The sequence below is a fragment of the Gopherus evgoodei genome, chromosome 5 (assembly GCF_007399415.2).
Source record: "Gopherus evgoodei ecotype Sinaloan lineage chromosome 5, rGopEvg1_v1.p, whole genome shotgun sequence".
Lineage (NCBI taxonomy): Eukaryota > Metazoa > Chordata > Testudines > Testudinidae > Gopherus > Gopherus evgoodei.
This window is the reverse complement of record NC_044326.1, coordinates 47,134,302-47,153,200: the sequence shown is the minus strand read 5'-3', so window position 1 is coordinate 47,153,200 and position 18,899 is coordinate 47,134,302. Positions and strand designations below refer to the sequence as shown.

General features: G+C 45.3%; 1 protein-coding gene across 5 annotated transcripts in view; it reads left to right on the top strand.

Annotated features, from left to right (window-relative positions):
* The window catches only part of ATP8A1 (ATPase phospholipid transporting 8A1), a 254,637-nt gene that overhangs the window by 180,899 nt on the left and 54,839 nt on the right, over positions 1 to 18,899 (top strand). For all 5 annotated transcript variants that reach the window (XM_030563157.1, XM_030563155.1, XM_030563159.1 and 2 more), the window contains 3 exons: positions 3,349 to 3,423; positions 3,551 to 3,673; positions 6,627 to 6,705. In XM_030563157.1, the coding sequence (XP_030419017.1) occupies positions 3,349 to 3,423; positions 3,551 to 3,673; positions 6,627 to 6,705 (277 nt within the window). The remainder of the gene's footprint in view (positions 1 to 3,348; positions 3,424 to 3,550; positions 3,674 to 6,626; positions 6,706 to 18,899) is intronic.

Sequence of the window (18,899 nt, the reverse complement as noted above, 5' to 3'; positions counted from 1 at the left end):
GACTAGAGTTTTTGATTTCAAAAGGGCTAACTTTAAAAAAATTAAGGAAATTAGTTAGGGAAGTGGATTGGACTGAAGAACTTGTGGATCTAAGGGCGTAGGAGGCCTGGAATTACTTTGTCAAAGTTTCAGAAACTATCAGAAACCTGCATCCCAAGAAAGGGGGAAAAATTCATAGGCAGGAGTTGTAGACCAAGCTGGATGAGCAAGCATCTCAGAAAGGTGATTAAGAAAAAGAAAGTCTACAAGGAGTGCAAGATGGAAGGGATCAACAAGGAAAGCTACCTTATTGAGGTCAGAACACGTAGGGATAAAGTGAGAAAGGCCAAAAGCCATGTAGAGTTGGACCTTGCAAAGGGAATTAAAACCAATAGTGAAAGGTTCTATAGCCATATGAATAAGAAGAAAACAAAGAAAGAAGTGGGACTGCTAAACACTGAGGATGGAGTGGAGGTTAAGGATAATCTAGGCATGGCCCAATATCTAAATAAATACTTTGTCTCACTCTTTAATGAAGCTAATGAGGAGCTTAGGGATAATGGTAGGATGACAAATGGAAATGAGGAGGTAGTTATTACCACATCTGAGCTGGAAGCCAAAGTCAAACAACTTAATGGGACTAAATCGGGGAGCCCAGATAATCTTCATCCAAAAATATTAAAGGAACTGGCACATGAAATTGCAAGACCATTAGCAAGGATTTTTAATGAATCTGTAAACTCAGGAGTTGTACTATATGACTGGAGAACTGCTAACATAGTTCCTATTTTTAAGAAAGGGAAAAAAAGTGATCCAGGTAACTACAGGCCTGTTAGTTTGACATCTGTAGTGTGCAAGGTCTTGGAAAAAATTTTGAAGGAGAAAGTAGTTAAGGACATTGAGGTCAATGGTAATTGGGACAAAACACAACATGGTTTTACAAAAGGTAGATCATGCCAAACCAACCTGATCTCATTCTTTGAGAAAGTAACAGATTTTTTTTAGACAAAGGAAACACAGTGGATCTAATTTACCTCGAATTCAGTAAGGCATTTGATACTGTTCCACATGGGGAATTATTAGTTAAATTGGAAAAGATGAGGATCAATATGAACATTGAAAGGTGGATAAGGAACTAGTTAAAGGGGAGACTACAACAGGTCATACTGAAAGATGAACTGTCTGGCTAGAAGGAGGTTACTAGTGGAATTCCTCAGGGATCAGTTTTGGGACCAATCTTATTTAATCTTTTTATTACTGACCTTGGCACAAAAAGTGGGAATGTGCTAATAAAGTTTGTGGATGACACAAATCTGGGAGGTATTGCCAATACAGAGAAGAATATCATACAGGAAGATCTGGATGACCTTGTAAACCGGAGTAATAGTAATAGGATGAAATTTAATAGTGAAAAGTGCAAGGTCATGCCTTTAGGGATTAATAACAAGAATTTTTGTTATAAGCTGGGGACTCATCAGTTGGAAGTAATAAAGGAGAAGGACTTAACAACCGGTTCCCTATAAAAAGTTCTGATTTAAAGGATGTGCCACAGTATGTATTTTTTGTACCAATAGGGTTACCATACGTCTGTATTTTCCTGAGAGGAATTTTTAAATTTTAGGTAAGACAGCGATTTAAGAACTGAAAAGCCTGACATGTCCAGGAAAATACAGATGTATGTTAACGCTATCTAAAGTTCCTTTTTAAGAAGATGGGCCTGAACTAGAAATGAGCTCCTTTTCACATGTGTGGGTCCCCGTCACTCCCTTGTCAGGCTACATAACAAATATTATTAAAATCTGGCTTGTCAGTTATACACTGTTGTTCAGCTATGGGTTGGTTGGTTTGCTTTTTTTCAAGCAATAGGTTGAAACATTAACCATATAAATAGCAAACTGAGTTTAAGGACATTAATTAATATAATTAACAAAAGCAAGGAATTTCAGTATTAAAACAGTCCATAGTTTATCCTATGGTATGATTTTCGTGTCCCATATTGTTTCAATATCTGGCCACAACAAGTAAATGTGTTAAATGTGTTTAGTCTGAATTTCTTTGCTGAATGGTTCACAATTTTGAGATTAATTACATTTCATTTTTTGTATGCTAATAGTTGCTACTTTGTTTTCTTTTCCATCTCATGAATCACATAGTTGTTTTTATGTGTTCAAGCATTCCCTCCTCTCATGATAAAAGACCAGTTTGTTCACAGGAACTGGTCATCTGGAGGCCAGCCTGGGTACATATTGATAAATGGTAAATTTGTAGCAATTCATGCTTCCATAATGAGGTTAAATGAAACGTGAAGTGTGGCAACACTGCTTCTAAAATTCACTTGACCAACATGTCAAGCTTTTTTATTAATCTTACTGCTGATTCGCTATCTGTACCGATTCAGAAAGTTGGCTTTTGTTTTGTTTTCTCATTAAATTTAATATAATGTTTTATATTTAAAATAGTAAATATGTTAATATTATAAGTTGCCAAACATTTATTAGGTTATTTTTCTGACCTTTTCATAAAATAGAGAGCCTTAAATTATGAATAGAAATATTATTGAAATCACACTTAATTTTTACTGTTACTTTATATTTTAAATTGTATGTGATATAATAAATGAAAAGCTCCAAATTCCATCAGCACCTGATTCTTCATTTCCTTACTTATGTTGGCCAGTACCTTATTCAATGAGTACCCCTGTACTGAGTAAAGTACCAGCTAAATTAAGAATGGCAGAATTATACCCGAAAGAATCTAACTTCATGTGAATCCATGTGCAGTAAGGCATAATACTAATGTGAGAACAGTTTTCTAAAGTACTCCTCTCCAGTACTCTAAAGTACTTTCAAGTAAGGTTCAATTCATGATTTTTCTGCTGTAAAGTCTGGTTGTGCAATGAGCGCCATGCAGGAAAAAGGATCTATCCATGCCGTTTGTAGTGCAAAATCAGGGCTTAGGTACAGAATTATAGGGCAAAAGTATTTGAATAAAATATTTCAGTGTGTTATGTTCTTTACTATTATTCATAAGAAAGTTACATTTTAGCTGTAGATATAAACACAGTTACATGAATTAGTCTCATACTATGTGAGGCAATAGTGTTTCTGAAACTGGCTTTCTTTTAGAAACAGGTTCAGATTTAGTCAAAGAAACAGAATTGCTAACATACGTGACTAGTCATTACCTTCATACTGCTGGGAACAAAATATCTATTGAGATTTATCAGTAATTTTCAGGGTTGAAAAATGTTAAAATATTTAGACCTATTTAGCAAATGTCCTAAAAACATCCCTTTAATAAAGCAGAGCTAAAATGTATTTTAAAACTCTTTGTAGAACATCTAAGTCACATATCTCTCTTTCTTTTCAGATCTGGTTTGCTTTTGTTAACGGCTTTTCTGGACAAATTCTTTTTGAAAGATGGTGTATAGGTCTTTACAATGTGGTAAGGTTTGAGGTTTTTAATGCATTTAATTCCTATTTTGTTTAACAATTTTTATTAAAGTCTCTTGATTCTTTATGAAGTTTTTAGTTCTCAAGCTCTGAAATACATTTTTTGATTTATATGTTAGATATTTACAGCTATGCCACCGCTGACTCTTGGAATATTTGAGAGATCCTGCCAAAAGGAAAATATGCTGAAATATCCAGAATTATACAAGACTTCTCAAAATGCCCTGGACTTTAACACAAAGGTAGAAGATAATTGCATTAAAAGTAGAGCAAACTTAAATGTAATGCAGGGTGGATGTCCATTTTATTCCTGTGCCATATATTCTCATAAAGTTAAAAATGAAGGGTTGTTTTTTAATATTCCCATCAGTCTTCAGAGATGGGAAATCATTGTCTATGAAAAGCACAAATCATATTTATCCAGTTTTTTATATACTGGCAAACATTATTTTAAAAAACTGTTTGTTTTTGTCTGCTAGTAATAAAGCTGTCTCCTTCAGGCAGAAGTGATTTGTCCTTTTTTGTCCTCAAATCATATGTACTTGAACTGTTGTGTGGAAATGGATTACTGACCCATGTGGAGAAGTAGAGCAAAGGACAATAAAAGCTGTCATTAAATTGGTAGGCGGAGGAGCCTTACACCATTCGTCATTAATTCTGAGCTGTGAAAAAAAACATACTAGACCTGTTTTAACAAGGAATTTAAATTGTGTGTTTGGAGTTAGGTTCAAAGAGATCTAAGGATAATATTGGTGGAAAATACATCGTGTCTGTATTGTATTTTTTTTAAATTGAAAATGAAAGTTGGACTTGGTTTTAAAATAAATACAGTTTCTTGCAGATTTACGCAGATGGCAAAATAATATAAATTAAAAAATCAAATTGAAATAATCTTTGAAACTGTAATTTTATGAATATAATGAAATTTTTACTTACAAAGTCAGTAAATAATAAGTGTGTATTATGTATGCCATAGACTAGCACAAATCTGAAAACTCAAATTCGGTTGTTATGCCGATTTGATTTTTATATATACGCGCGCGCGTGTGTGTGTGTATACATATGTATGTATGTTTAGGAAATCTCAGATAGTTTAAGCATACATTGGGGTAACCATTATTAAAGATAGGGACATCTAAGTTCTCAATTAATGATTAGCAATGTCTCCATATACTTGGTAATATATACTGTATGATATAATGTAACATGGTCAGATCCCCAGCTGATGTAAATTGGCATAGCTCTGTTTAAGTCAATGGATTTATTCTATATATACTATATATAATGTAACATTAAGTTCTAAGCAGTCTTTGTTAGGACAAGTATGTGAGAATTTTCTCCTCTTACTCTTCCTTTTTTCTCCCCCTGACCAAAACTGAAAGTGATTGATAGGAAATATTTGTAGGGAGTCCACTATCTCATTGTAACTCTTTTAAAAATATATGTAAGTATTGGGGTTTGGTCACATGATCCATTAGTATGGTTGTGTTATCACCTTAATGTGAGACTAGTAGTAATAGAATTCTAAAACATTCATGTATGTATATGGGAATTATATTCTTTGATATTATTACTCTCTTTTCACATACTGTAATGGTCGGTGCATTATTTGAGACTTATAACTAAATTGGCCAAAACCAAAAAGAATCCTGGTAAAAGTTATGAAAAATCACTTGACATGCTAAGTAATGCCTCCTGAATTTTCAGTTAATTAATCCAGAAAGACATTTAAATTAGGTCAGTTATGTCTATATATGATGTGTTTCACAGAAAAAAAAATGAAAATCTGTAATTTTATTTCTTATGTAACCCTTCAGTGTTCAGGGTTGTCCAGGACTTAAACACACAGCTCTCATGGAAATTGTGTGGCTATATCCCTTGCAAGTCTTTGCAATGTTAATGAGTGAATGTCTACAAAATACTTAACTATAAGCAGAACAGTTGGTGTGGGTTTTGAGTGTGGAAGAATTGGAATCATTGTTGCACTGAATGATGATGCATAAGTTTATTATGGTTAAAAGGGTCAGGGGTTATGAGGTCAAGACAGAGGTTAAAGGATTAGCCTGTGACAATAAGTATTGGTCAGGAAAATGGGAAAGTAGAACAAATTTTTCTTGCACCCACCTATGCTTTCTGTCAAATAAAATATTGTGGTAATGACATGATAAGAAGGGGAGACAAAGGTTAATGAGTAACACAAGTTCAAATGTGCAAAGTATTGGAGCATAAATTGGATCATACACCCCAATGTAGCAGGGTAAGATAACAAAGGACTTTGAGACATAGTGGAAAATTTTGTGAGGCAGGCAACTTAATTTCTATTGTTTGAACAACTTAAAACTATTAATACATGTCAGTTTTGTACAATAAATATTATGTTTGTAAAAAGCATTTCTAATGATAAAACATGATTATTGTCCTGAAGGATACAAGAGTTCAAAATCCATTTTTCTCGATAGTTTGATCAAGTCTTTCGTACATATCTACAATATGCTATAGAAAGCACCAGTATTACATTTATACTTATAAATACAGCACAGTTCCTATGAACAGTATTTGTCTTTCACAAATGATAATAAATTTTGTAGTAAAATTAGAGTAATTTAGCACAAATGTAACAGTTTTCAAGTTTAATAACTTGTCTCATGTCAAATAAGAAAGCATTATGGAAAGTTTATTATAAATTATGCAGTAAGAAGAAATCCAAGAAAGATGCTTTTTAATTTCAATTTGTATTTTATTTTGTATCTAAAATACATAGACTAGTTTGTAAAGAAATTTGGGTTTAACTGTCCTTTTATCCAAATTGTGTATCATGTGAGAAAGGTAAAATGAAACCCAAATGCTGAAGTAATTTTTAGTGCATCATCTAAGAAATGTAATAACGTTTGTAGTTGTCTGTTTTGTTGCATATTTTTCATCATAGTCAAAATACTGTTTTGTATATATTTTAAATTTTTACTAATAATTGTGAAATTTAAAAGTGACAGTAAGCATCTTTTTTTTGAAACATAAAAACAAACATATGTCCCATAAAGGGTTAAGAGGCAGAAAGTGCCTGTCAGTTATATCAGTTCACAGTGGTGGCTGGACAAAAATACCTTTTGTGATTCTAACTTAAAGATAAAAAGAAGGTCATGGTTCACAGAGCTAGTTTATCGCAAATGGTTCTCATGGATTTTTGTTTTCCCTTAGGTTTTCTGGGTTCATTGTTTAAATGGCCTCTTCCACTCAGTTATTCTGTTTTGGTTTCCACTAAAAGCCTTCCACTATGGTAAGTAAGTAAAACAAATACAAACTCTGAAAAGTACCGTATTACCTTCCTTGAAAAATAATAATGTCCAAGATTACACTAATAAATACCAAAAACATTACGCTATTCCATTTTTATGTACTATTTCTAGAACTAAACCAACATATGCAATCTAAACTAAACCAACATATGCAATCTAAAGATTTTTATTCAAATTGTGGGAAAGAAATCATGCCTTTTTCATAATTTAGTACATTCTATGCACTGGTATGGAGATAAAATTGGTTTTAAAATAAATTCAGTTCACATTTTTTGTACATCCATATGAGCTGATACTTACTTGATTTGCTACAGTTTATGTGACATTAGTATCATGTATTTGTATTATCAGTTTGACTGCCCTTTCAGTTTGGGGAAGGGTATATACCATACTAATCCTTACACTCCTTTATTTTTCAGGGGTATGTTAGCTCATCAGTATATAGAGGACTATGAGAGGGCAGTGGCAATCGGGTGGGTGATCGGGTGAAGTTGGAGAGATATCTCACAGTGATTCTCAACCTATTTACCATTGTATGTGGGCCACATCCAGTACTACTTATATGGCCCTGAGGATGTCACATGGGCCTCAGCTGTGTGCAGATTGGGCTGCAAGTGGCCCATGGGCAACAGGTTGAGAACCACTGCTCCAGGAGGACAGTTGGTTTGGTAGCTGTGTTATGCATCTTTCAGATAAGGAGAAGGAGAGTTGTGGCAGCTGTGCGAATGTTTGGGAGATGTAGAAAGGTTCTAGTATTTAGGAGGAGAAAATGGAAGGGCCACAAATACTGGGATCAAATTCCTTAGGAGAGCTTCAGCTGCTAGGATAAGGCTTAAGATTGCCAATTTCCTAATCACACAAAACCAAGCATCCTAGCTCCACACCTTCCCTGAGGCCCCACGCCCTGTCCCCGCTCCTTCCCTGAGGGCCACTCCACTACATTCCCCCTCCGTCGGTGGCTCGCTTTCACCCACCCTCACTCACTTTCACTGGGCTAGGGCAGGTTGGGATGCGGGAGAGGGTGAGGGCTCTAATTGGATGTGTCGGCTCTGAGGTGGGGCCGGAAATGAGGAGTTCAGGATGCAGAAGGGGGCTCCGAGATGGGGTGTGGTAGGGGGCTGTGGGTAAAGGCAGGGGGTTGAGATGCAGCAGGGGGTACAGGCTCTGGGCTCAGAATGTGGGTTCTAGGATGGGGCAGGAGGGATTTGGAATGCAGGAGGGAGCTCCAGGCTAGGGGGGTGGGGAAAGGGATTTGAAGTGTGGAAGGGGCTGCAGGTTGAAGCAGTGGGTTGGGATGCAGGAGGGGGTATGGGCTCTGGGCTGGGAGTATGGGCTCTGGGGTGGGGCCAAGGATGAAACTTTCAGGGTGTAGGGAAGGGGGTCTGAGCTAGGGCAGGGGGTTAGAGTACGGCGCACAGTGAGGGCTCCGGCTGGGGCTGCAGGTTCTGTGGTGGGGCCAGGGATGAAGGGTTTGGGGTACAGGACGGGGCTCCGGGTTTGGGAGGGGCTCAGGGCTGGGGCAGTGGGTTGGAGCTTGGGATTAGGGCATGGGCTTCCCTTGGGTGGCTCCTGGTCAGTGTCACAGTGGGGCTAAGGCAGGCTCCTGCCTGTCCTGGGTTCGTGCTGTGCCCCGGAAGCAGCCAGCAGGTCCAGCTCCTAGATGGGGTGGGGGCCAGGTGGCTCTACACGCTGCTTTTGCCCGCATGCACCACCACCCCCCAGCTCCCATTGGCTGCAGTTTCCTGCCAATGGGAACATGGAGATGGTGTTCAGGGGGCAGCACGTGTAGCCCTGTAGCTCCCCTGCCTAGCAGCCAGACCTGTTCGCTGCTTCCGGGTCTCAGCACAGTGCCAGGACAGATAAAGACTAGCCTGCCTTAGCCCTGCAGCTCCGCTGACCAGACTTTTAATGGCCTGGTAGGCAATGCTGGCCAGAGCCACCAGGGTCCCTTTTTGACCTGGCATTCCAGTCAAAAACCAGACACCTGGCAACTCTAATAGGGCTACTGATGGAGGAAAGTGAAAGAGGTAAGCCATCTATTCAGATTGTATGATGCAGATGAGGGATGTTTTAGTGAGCACACTGTGATATAGGATAAAGATTCTGGTGGGAGTCGAGGAGTTCAGGCAGCTGAACAAGACTGCTGAGATGCTGTGAGAGTGCTCTAGCATCCTCAGTCCGAGGTTGCCACAAAATTGACATACTGATGTTATTGTTCTAGGCTATCTATACTTTCTGAATATTCTGGATAATCATTAGAGAGCTTGATTTTAAGTGACGTGGTATATGGGCATTTGTAAATACATCTCTACCTCGATATAACGCAGTCCTTGGAAGCCAAAAAATCTTACCACGTTATAGGTGAAACCGTGTTATACTGAACTTGCTTTGATCCAGTGGAGTGCGCAGCCCCGCCCCCCCTGAAGCAATGCTTTACCGCGTTATATCCAAATGTGTGTTATATTGGGTGGCGTTATATCGAGATAGCGGTGTGTCTTCACTTTCACATGTATCTTTTTTGTTTAGTCTGGAAAAGAAAAGACTGAAAGGGAACATAAGTTAGAGAACTTCTGACCAATTTGAATGAATTCAAGTCAGTGGGGCCTGATGCTATTCACCCCAGGTTGCTGAAGGAATTAGCTGGAAAAAAACCCGTCAGAGTCACTGGAAATAATGGATGCAAACTCATGGATGACAGGAGAAGTCCCAGAAAACTGGAGAATGGCTTATGTACTGCCCATCTTTAAAAAGGGGGAAAAGGAGGACCTGGGAACTATAGACCAGTCATCCTGACCTTGATATCTGGAAAGCTACTAGAACAATGTATAAAACATTTAATTTGCAAATACCTGGAGGATGCACAGGTATTAACTAGCAGCCAGCATGGATTTACTAAGAACAAATCATGCCAATAGAGCTTGATTTCCTTCTTTGATAGAGTAACTGATTTGGTGGATAGGGGAAATGTGTTGGACATAATATATTTGGACTTGGCTTTTGACACGGTCCCACATGACATTCTGATAAATAAACTGGAGAAATGCAGGCTCAGCAGAACTACCATTAAGTGGATACATATTGGTTAAACAACTGCAAACAATGAATTAACTATTAATGGAATGATGTCAGATTGGAAGGAGCTCTTGAGAGGGGTTCTACAAGAATCTGTTCAGGATCTGGTGTTAACATATTTATTAATTATCTGGATATCGGTAAACAGAGCATACTGATCAAGTCTGTAGATTACACAAAGCTAGAGGGGTTGCCAGTACTTTGAATGGCAAAGGATAAGGACAGATTCCATCAATTCAGCCAAAATAGGATGCAGGATGGGTTGAGGGGCAACTCAACAAATGTAATGACCAGTGAGTAATTTCCCTTTGTTATTTGTCCCTTCCTTCTTGCATCCTTTGGAAAATTCCAGACTATAAGTAGACATATTAAGCAGTCCTATAAGGGAAGGTGGGTTTATGTGAAAGGTGACTTGGAATATGTTAAGTATTAAGTCTGCCTCTGCTATCTATAAACACATGGGAAAGTGAGAAACATTTGTAAGGAACTGACTATAGCTTTGCAGATTTTTAGCCTGGGGACTTTAGTCCCACCCTGCGCAGGAGGTTAGAGTGGTCTCTCAGTGGCATAGGTGGAGTTAAGCCCATTTGTTCACAAGTGTTTAATCAATGACTGTTGGTGTCATAGTAGCTAGAGACTCTACCTAGGGTGTTAGAAATGGACAAACTATCTTTGTATTTCAGAAGGGCTGCATATGAAGTAGGTAAAACTAAATGGTTCTCCCTGCATTCACAATGTGTAGTTTCTTCTCAAGGGGAGAGGAAGGATTTGGGTAGAGGGTTGGCAGAATCATGGGCTTATTAACATGGAAGTCCAAAATCAATTATGAATTTCTAGACAAACGAAACAACATTTTGTCAGGTGAAAAACTCTAAGAATGGAAGTTATCAAACTTAATTATTCAACATGCAAAGATGAGGTTTTAGTAACAAATGGAGCTACTTCCACAGTAAAAGGATGCAGGAAAACTTTCAAACATGTCCACAGACCTTAGGGGCCAGCCAGATATTGACTGCCCTGTCCAATCTGATTTTGCATAGTATCCAGGGGAGAACAGTGAAGTGAAAATATAATGAAAGGCCTTTTCCCAACCCAGGGGAATACATTTCACCACAGGAAGGAGAGGTCTAAGAGCAGAAGCATGGGATCTGAAGGCAAACTTAGTAGTTCAACACCTGTTGCGGAGTCAGAGGTCACCTTCTAGTGCATGCGCCTTAGCTCCAGAAGAAAGGAAGAGAACTATAGAAATCACTCTCTCTTTTTCATTCTGGAACCAGCTAGATTAAAAAAGACCTGAGAGCTGAAGTATGGGGATGTCCTCAATGCTTCTTCGATGGAGGCTGGTAGATGTAGAGCCTTTAAAAGACAACGATACCAACCCTTGATTCTCATCACAAACTCTTTAGTGATACAGGTTTCCATCTCAGATTCTGTAACATAACTTCCAAGAGACTACAGGTGAGTCATACCATGTCTCTGCACCTCAGCCTTCTCCTCTATAAAATAGGGACAATATCTCTCTACCTCAGTGCTTTTCAATTCTCAGGAATTCAGAAAGAAGGCACTGATTACCACAAAAGCATCACCAACACTAACGCATCACTGGAAGAGAGCAAGTAGGAATCAAACATGTGGGGTAAAGATAGTAAAGAGCTTGAGAAAGACAGTCATTATTACTCAAGAAGAAGGTCCCCTGAAGTATTGTCTCAGATATTTTCTCCACTAGGATCCTCAGAAGGGTTCATTTTGACATTCTTCCTGCCAGCGGGGTCCTGCACACTCTTATAGGAATCCCTGAAAGATGCTCTCCAAAAGTTATTAGGGACTGGAAACCTGCAAATTAGTGTAGAGTCACCAGATGGTTCTTAATTGTGGTCTTTTCTAGCTGGGAGCCTCCTAATTTTGTCTCTATACTTCATGTCCCTTCCTAGTATCAATCTTGGTCTTATCTTCTAATCTGAAAGAGAAATTACTATACTGAACAAAGGGAGCTGAACTGGAAGAACTGAAAGCTAGAATTCATGTTTTCAGCAGAGAAGACAAAAATAATAAATAAAAGAGATGTAAGGGGTGAAGTCTTTATGCCTTTCACTATTCTTTTTCTCCCGGTTTCCTAACAGAGGATGCTACAGTTCTGGTAGTCTAGAATTTTCCTCATGATGAAAGAAGAAACAGATGAACAAGAAATGAGATGGAAGAGAAATCTCAGATCAAAGAAGAGAAACAGCATAAGGAAAACACTTGAGAGCTGAAGCAATTTTCAGATGCTTTGGCTGCATTTTTAGATGTCCAAAGCTTTCTAGGTCTGATTTTTCAGCATATTAGCAAATGCCCATATGTCCAGTTTACACACTGACTAGATGACCATCTGTATAGCCCGTGTACATAGAATCATAGGACTGGAAGGGACCTCAAGAGGTCATCTAGTCCAGACCCCTGCACTCATGGCAGGACTAAGTATTATCTACACTATCCCTGACAGGTGTTTGTTTAACCTGCTCTTAAAAATCTCCAATGATGAAGATTCCACAACCTCCCTAGGCAATTTATTTCAGTGTTTAACCACCCTGACAGTTAGGAAGTTTTTCCTAATGTCTGATCTAAACCTCCTTTGCTACAATTAAACCCAATGCTTCTAGTCGTATCCTCAGAGGTTAAAAAGAATTTTTTTCTCTCTCCTCCTTGTGACAACCTTTTGAAAACTGAAAACATGCTCTTTACTTATCCTGATCTGCATCCCTTCCCCTTTGGTAATTTTTATAGCCATCTGGTCAGGTTATTTTTTTGTGAGAAGACTGAGGCAAAGTAGGCATTGAGCAGCTCTGTGTTCCTATCATCTTCCCTTACCAGTTCACCTTCTCCATTGAGCAATGGACCCACACCATCCCTGATCATTCTTTTTTGTCTGACATATCTGAAGAACCCCCTCTTGTTGTCTCTAGCATTCCTTGACAGATGTAACTCATTCTGTGCCTTGTCTTTTCTGTTTTTGTCTCTACATACTTGTGCTATTCCCATGTATACTTCCTTGGTGACATGCCCCTCCTTCCTTTTCCTGTATGTATCCCTTCGATAGCTAAAAAGCTCCTTGTGCAGCCACATTGGCCTCCTGTGGCTCTTCTTATCTTTCCTCTGTATTGGAATAGCTTCATGTCGAGCCTCTAGTATTACATCTTTTAGGAACTGCCAGCCCCCTTCATCTTGTTTTCTTTCTAATTGGTCTTTCCGTGGGACCTAGCCTACTATTTCTCTGAGTTGGTTGAAATCTCCGCTTCTTCTTCGAGTGATTGCTCATATCCATTCCAGTTAGGTGTACGCGCCGCGCGTGCACATTCGTCGGAAAACTTTTACCCTAGCAACTCAGTGGGCCGGCAGGTCGCCCCCTAGAGTGGCGCCACCATGGCGCTCCATATATACTCCTGCCGGCCCACCCGCTCCTCAGTTCCTTCTTACCGCCCGTGTCGGTCGTTGGAACAGTGGAGCGCGGCTTAGCTGACCTCCACTTCCCTAGCTACTCGTTTTCTCGTATATAATTATGCAGTTATAACACTTTTATATATATATTTGTATGGTTATACGTGTTTCTTTGCTAACATGGTTAGTTTAGTTAGCGGGGTTCAGGAAGTAGCCCCTTCCATGAGCCCAGTGCCGGAGCCATGAATGGCTCACCGGGTTTTCAAAAGGGGCCCGGCTTGCCAGAAGCCGCGGCCGAAGAGAGACCTACATGACTCCTGTTTGAAGTGCCTCAGGGAATCACACTTGACAGATAAGTGCCCCATTTGCAAGGCTTTTAAGCCGAGAACAAAAAGGTGCGGGACTTTCACTTGCCCCTCCACCTTGGGCGCGGAGCGATGTTCAAGCGGCGGGCAGAAGCGCCTCCTCGGCACCGGACCCCGCCGGTACCACCAAGGCCTTTCGGCACCGACCGTCGCCGGCACCGATGTCGACTCGGCACCGTTCCCTTCTTCCGAGGTCGAGAGAGTCTACGATTCCTGCTGGTGCCTGGCGGCTCCCCGGCACGTGCCGTGGTTGAGCCCCCTGCTCCCGCTACTTCCGTGCCACCTGCATCGCAGCCAGAGAGCTCGCCTCAGTTGCGTTATCCGGCCTGCAGAGGCACCGATGACTTCGGCTCCGTCGATTCCAGTCCCCCAGGACCAGGGAATCCGGTGACTGGCAGCTCCCCGGCTCGCGCCGTGGTAGAGCTTACTGCTCCTGCTGCTTCTGTGCCAGCTGCACCACAGCTAGACAGCTCGTCTAAGATGGCTCGCCCGGCACCGACGACGTCGGCACCGTCGATCCCGGTCCCACGAGGGCCGTAGAATCCGGTGCCTGACGGCTCCCCGGCACGCGCCGTGGTTGAGCGTATTGCTCCTGCTGCTTCCGTGCCAGCGGCACCGCAGCCAGAGAGCTCGTCTAGTCGGATCGCCCGGCGCCGACACCTACTACGGCACCGATGACGTCGTCACCGTCGATCCCGGTCCCATAAGGGCCGTAGAATCCGGTGCCTGACGGCTCCCCGGCACACGCCGTGGTTGAGCGTATTGCTCCTGCTGCTTCCGTGCCAGCGGCACCGCAGCCAGAGAGCTCGTCTAGTCGGATCGCCCGGCGCTGACGCCTGCTACGGCACCGATGACGTCGTCACCGTCGATCCCGGTCCCACAAGGGCCGTGGAATCCGGTGCCTGATGGCTCCCCGGCACGCGCCGTGGTTGAGCGTATTGCTCCTGCTGCTTCCGTGCCAGCGGCACCGCAGCCAGAGGGCTCGTCTACGTCGGATCGCCCGGCACCGACACCTGCTGCGGCACCGATGGCGTCGGCACCGTCGATCCCGGTCCCACGGGCCGTAGAATCCGGTGCCTGACGGCTCCCCGGCGCGCGCCGTGGTTGAGCGTATTGCTCCGGCTGCTTCCGTGCCAACGGCACCGCAGCCAGAGGGCTCGTCTACGTCGGATCGCCCGGCACCGACACCTGCTGCGGCACCGATGGCGTCGGCACCGTCGATCCCGGTCCCACAAGGGCCGTAGGATCCGGTGCCTGACGGCTCCCCGGCACGCGCCGTGGTTGAGCGTATTGCTCCGGCTGCTTCCGTGCCAACGGCACCGCAGCCAGAGAGCTCGTCTACGTCGGATCGCCCGGCACCGACACCTGCTGCGGCACCGATGACGTCGGCACCGTCGATCCCGGTCCCAAAAGGGCCGTAGTATCCGGTGCCTGACGGCTCCCCGGCACGCGCCGTGGTCGAGCTAATTTTCCGGCTGCTTCCGTGCCAACGGCACCGTGGCCAGAGGGCTAGTTTAAGTCGGATCGCCCGGCACCGACACCTGCTGCAGCACCGATGACGTCGGCACCGTCGATCCCGGTCCCGCAAGGGCCGTAGAATCCGGTGCCTGACGGCTCCCAGGCACGCGCCGTGGTTGAGCTCCTGTTCCGGCTGCTTCCATCGGCGCCGTCGATTCCTGTCCCACAAGGGCTATCGAATCCGGTGCCCGACGGCTCCCCGGCACGCGCCGTGGTTGAGCGTATTACTCCCGCTGCTTCAGTGCTGACGGCACCCCAGCCAGACGGCTTATATAACTCGGTTCTCCCGGCACCGGCACCTACCGAAGCTCTGATGACCTCGGTACCGTGGATCCCGGCCCCACGAGGGCCGTCGAATCCGGTGCCTGACAGCTCCCCAGTACGCACTGTGGTTGAGCCTGCTGTTCCCTGCGCGCCGGAGATGTTACCAACGGCGAGGGCTCTCAGTGCCATGACGGAGTCAGTGCTGCCTGACCCGGGCACCGCCGGTACGGGTAATACAGTCTCTTCAAGGGACTGTCCCCTGTCAGTACAGCAGAGCGGCACCGTCCATGATCACGGTCCCGCCGGCACGCCGGACACCACTGGCAGTCCCGGTACTGTTTTCCTCGGTACTGGTCACACTCGCTGCACCGGTCGGTATCCCGTTCGCCGACCCGCTATCGGCACCGTTCCGACATCTGGCACCGGGGCAGGTACCTTGACTCCTGTAGCTCTTCTCCGAGCCTCGAGATCTCGGTCGACCTCCCGACACCGTTCTGGTTGCGGGTCTGGATCTCGTTCCAGGTACCGATACGCCTCCCGATGCCGGTCCCCGGTGCCGAGTTGGGCAAGGTCCGAGTGAGTCAGGGACTCGGCCCGTGCCCTCTTTTAGTACCTCCATGGCCGTCCGGACACGCATCCGTGTCACCCCATATGCGCGGATTTTATGCTCAGGACCACGATCCTGATATCATGGCCAGCGGGCGCCAGCCCCGAAGCGGAAAGAGCCTTGGCGAATGCAAGGTGTACTCTGCAGGGGCCCTGCACCTCTGGGGTGCGAAGCAACAAGCCTTGCTTAGCTGCGATAATTATAGCACCTGGGTGGAGGAGTTTCTCCCTCGAACCTCCCACCTAGAGTTCGCTGCCGTCTTGGAGGACGGGGGAAAGAATTTACCCTTTGTTGGTAAAGGCATCTTCGCGGCAGAGACAGCCCCAGACTGCGAAGCCTGCTGGACAATAGGGTCCTAATGCGTCTCAGCATGTATACGCCTGCGACCAAACGCAGGCCTTTATGGCCCCAGCCGCCATACTCTGTGCCTAGCCAGAGGCAGAACTCTGGAAAACGGCAAGGCCAAGGTGGTCGCAGACAAACGTCAGGCCCCCTAAAAAGCCAAAGTCGAGGTCCCTCGCAATTACCACTGGGACCAAAGACGGACCTTCCAAGGTTCACCGGAGGGCGGTGTACCAGTCGCAGGACGGGATCCTGATCCCGCTTTCTCCTGGCATGGCCCCAGTTACTTTTAGGTCGCTGGGTCCTACGCACGATGGAGCATAGGTACCACCTTAAAATTGCTCCAGCCCTGTCCCCCTTCAGCGGACAAAAGGGGCTAGGGGTTTTACTCCCGTTATGCCCTAGTCCCCCACTCGACCACAGGTCAGACCTCCCTGGTCCTGCATGGACTCAACCGGTTGGGGATAAGGTTGAAGTTCTGCATGGTATCCCTGGGAACCATTATTCCATCCTTGCCTCCTGGGGGCTACTATGCCGCCCTGGATAGGAAGGACGCGTACTTTAGCAATGCCATCTTCCCTCCGCACGGGAGATGCCTCCGCTTTATAGCCAGCGGTGAATACTCCCGGTTTACGGCCATAGTCGCCGCCTACCGTAGCTATGTCGGATATGCGTTTTTCCGTATTGGGACGATTCGCTTATCCGAGGAGACTCTGACACACAACCCACTCAGCCGTGGGCATCGTCACGGTCTTATTCACAGATCAAGGCCTGATGATTACTATAGAGCAATCCACTCTGGTTCCCACGCAGAGGTTGGGCTTCCTAGGGGCTATCTTGGTCTCCTACCTAGCCGGAGCCTGCTTATCGCAACTGTGGTTTTAGGCGATGGCATCAATCATCTGAGGTCTGAAGGCTTTCCCAACGACCTCAGCTCGTTCTTGTCTCAGTCTCCTGGGTCCATGGTTGCCCGCAAGTTTGTAACCAAACGCGCCAAGCTCCGCCTCCGTACTCTCCAAGTCCGGCCCACCTCGGCGTACCGCTTGGACAGGGAGCCAATGGTCATGGTAGTCACCGTTCCCTCGAACGCCTTAGGCTCCCTAGAGTGGTGGCTAACTCCCTCCTTGGTGTGGACAGGATGCGGTTTCATCCGCCCCAGCCCTCACTGCCCCTGACGGCGGACGCATCATCTCTCTGCTCGAGTGCTCATGGTCACCTCCGAGCTTAAGGCCTTCGGTCTTCTAGGGAGCTGGCATTCCTCATTAATGCCCCAAGAATGAGAGTAGTCCGCCTGGCATGCCAGGGGTTCCATCGGCAGCTGCGAGGCCGTTGTATCTCGGAGTTTACAGCCAACACAATGGCCAGGTGCTTCATAAGCATTCAGGGGGGACATAGTCCTCCCCCCTTTTTTGTCAGGAGGCCATCCATTTCCGGGTCTTTTGCATGGCCCACTCGATGGAGCTGGCGACGTCCTTTCTCCCAGGCGTTCGGAACGTCTTATCTCTTTGACTCAGCAGGTCTTTCCTGTCTTACGAGTCATCACTCTGCCCCACGTGAGGCGTCCCGCTTTCCGGAAGTGGAAATGGTTCCTCGCACAGACCTGTTCGCTCACCGCGAGTGCAGGAAATGCCAGATGTTCTGCTCCTTCCAAGGTCTCTCCTCGGAATCGATCTTGGTCGCATTCCTGATGCCGTGGAACGGCCAACTGCATTATGCCTTCCCGCTGTTCCCACTGGTTCGTTACGTCCTGCTCAAATTCCGCAGGAGCGGAGCGTGCATCATCATCATGATCACTCCAAAGTGGTCCAGGCAACACTGACATACCACGTTGCTCGGCCTGTCAGCCCAGACCTCATCACTCAGGGCAATGACAGGCTTCGTCACTCGGACCTGCAGCCTCTTCGCCTCACGGTGGCTCCTGCGTACCTGAGTTGGGGTGACAGGCAGCCTTCCACCTGGTCGACGTACCGAGCCAGGTGGAAGCGTTTCCTTTACAGCTGCAGTACGCTCGATCTTGCTCCTGCTGAGGTCTCGATCCCCTCTATTTGGCCTGCCTCTGGCCTTCAGCGGCAGGATCTGGCGGTATCATCGCTGAGGATACTCTCAGCAGCCGTCCCTACCTTCCAGCAGGCTAAGATGGACGTTCAGTGTCCCACGCTCTATGGGTTCGAGGTCCCTCAAGGGCTTGGAGCGCTTGCACCCTCGGGTGCGCCGCCCAGCCCCGCCCTGGGGCCTCAACCTAGTCTTGGCCAGACGGGTCTCTGAGATCAGAGCTCTTACGAAGGTTCCACAAAGACAAGGTGCAGTTGTGACCGCACCCGGCTTTCCTCCCTAAGGTGTTTTGGCCTTTCATGTTACCCACAGCTCAACGCAATGGGCATAACCGTTGCACTCCTTGGACATCTGTGGAGTGCTCGCATTATCTTGTGCTGACAGAATCATTTCCTAAGGTGCCCCAGCTCTGCCCCGGTAGCGGGCCAAAGGGGGGGCTTGCTTGTTTTCCTCTCAGAGGATCTCATCTTGGGTGATGGCGGACATCCCCACTTGTTCTGATTTGGCTCATATTTCACCAAGCCACATCACCGTGCATTCT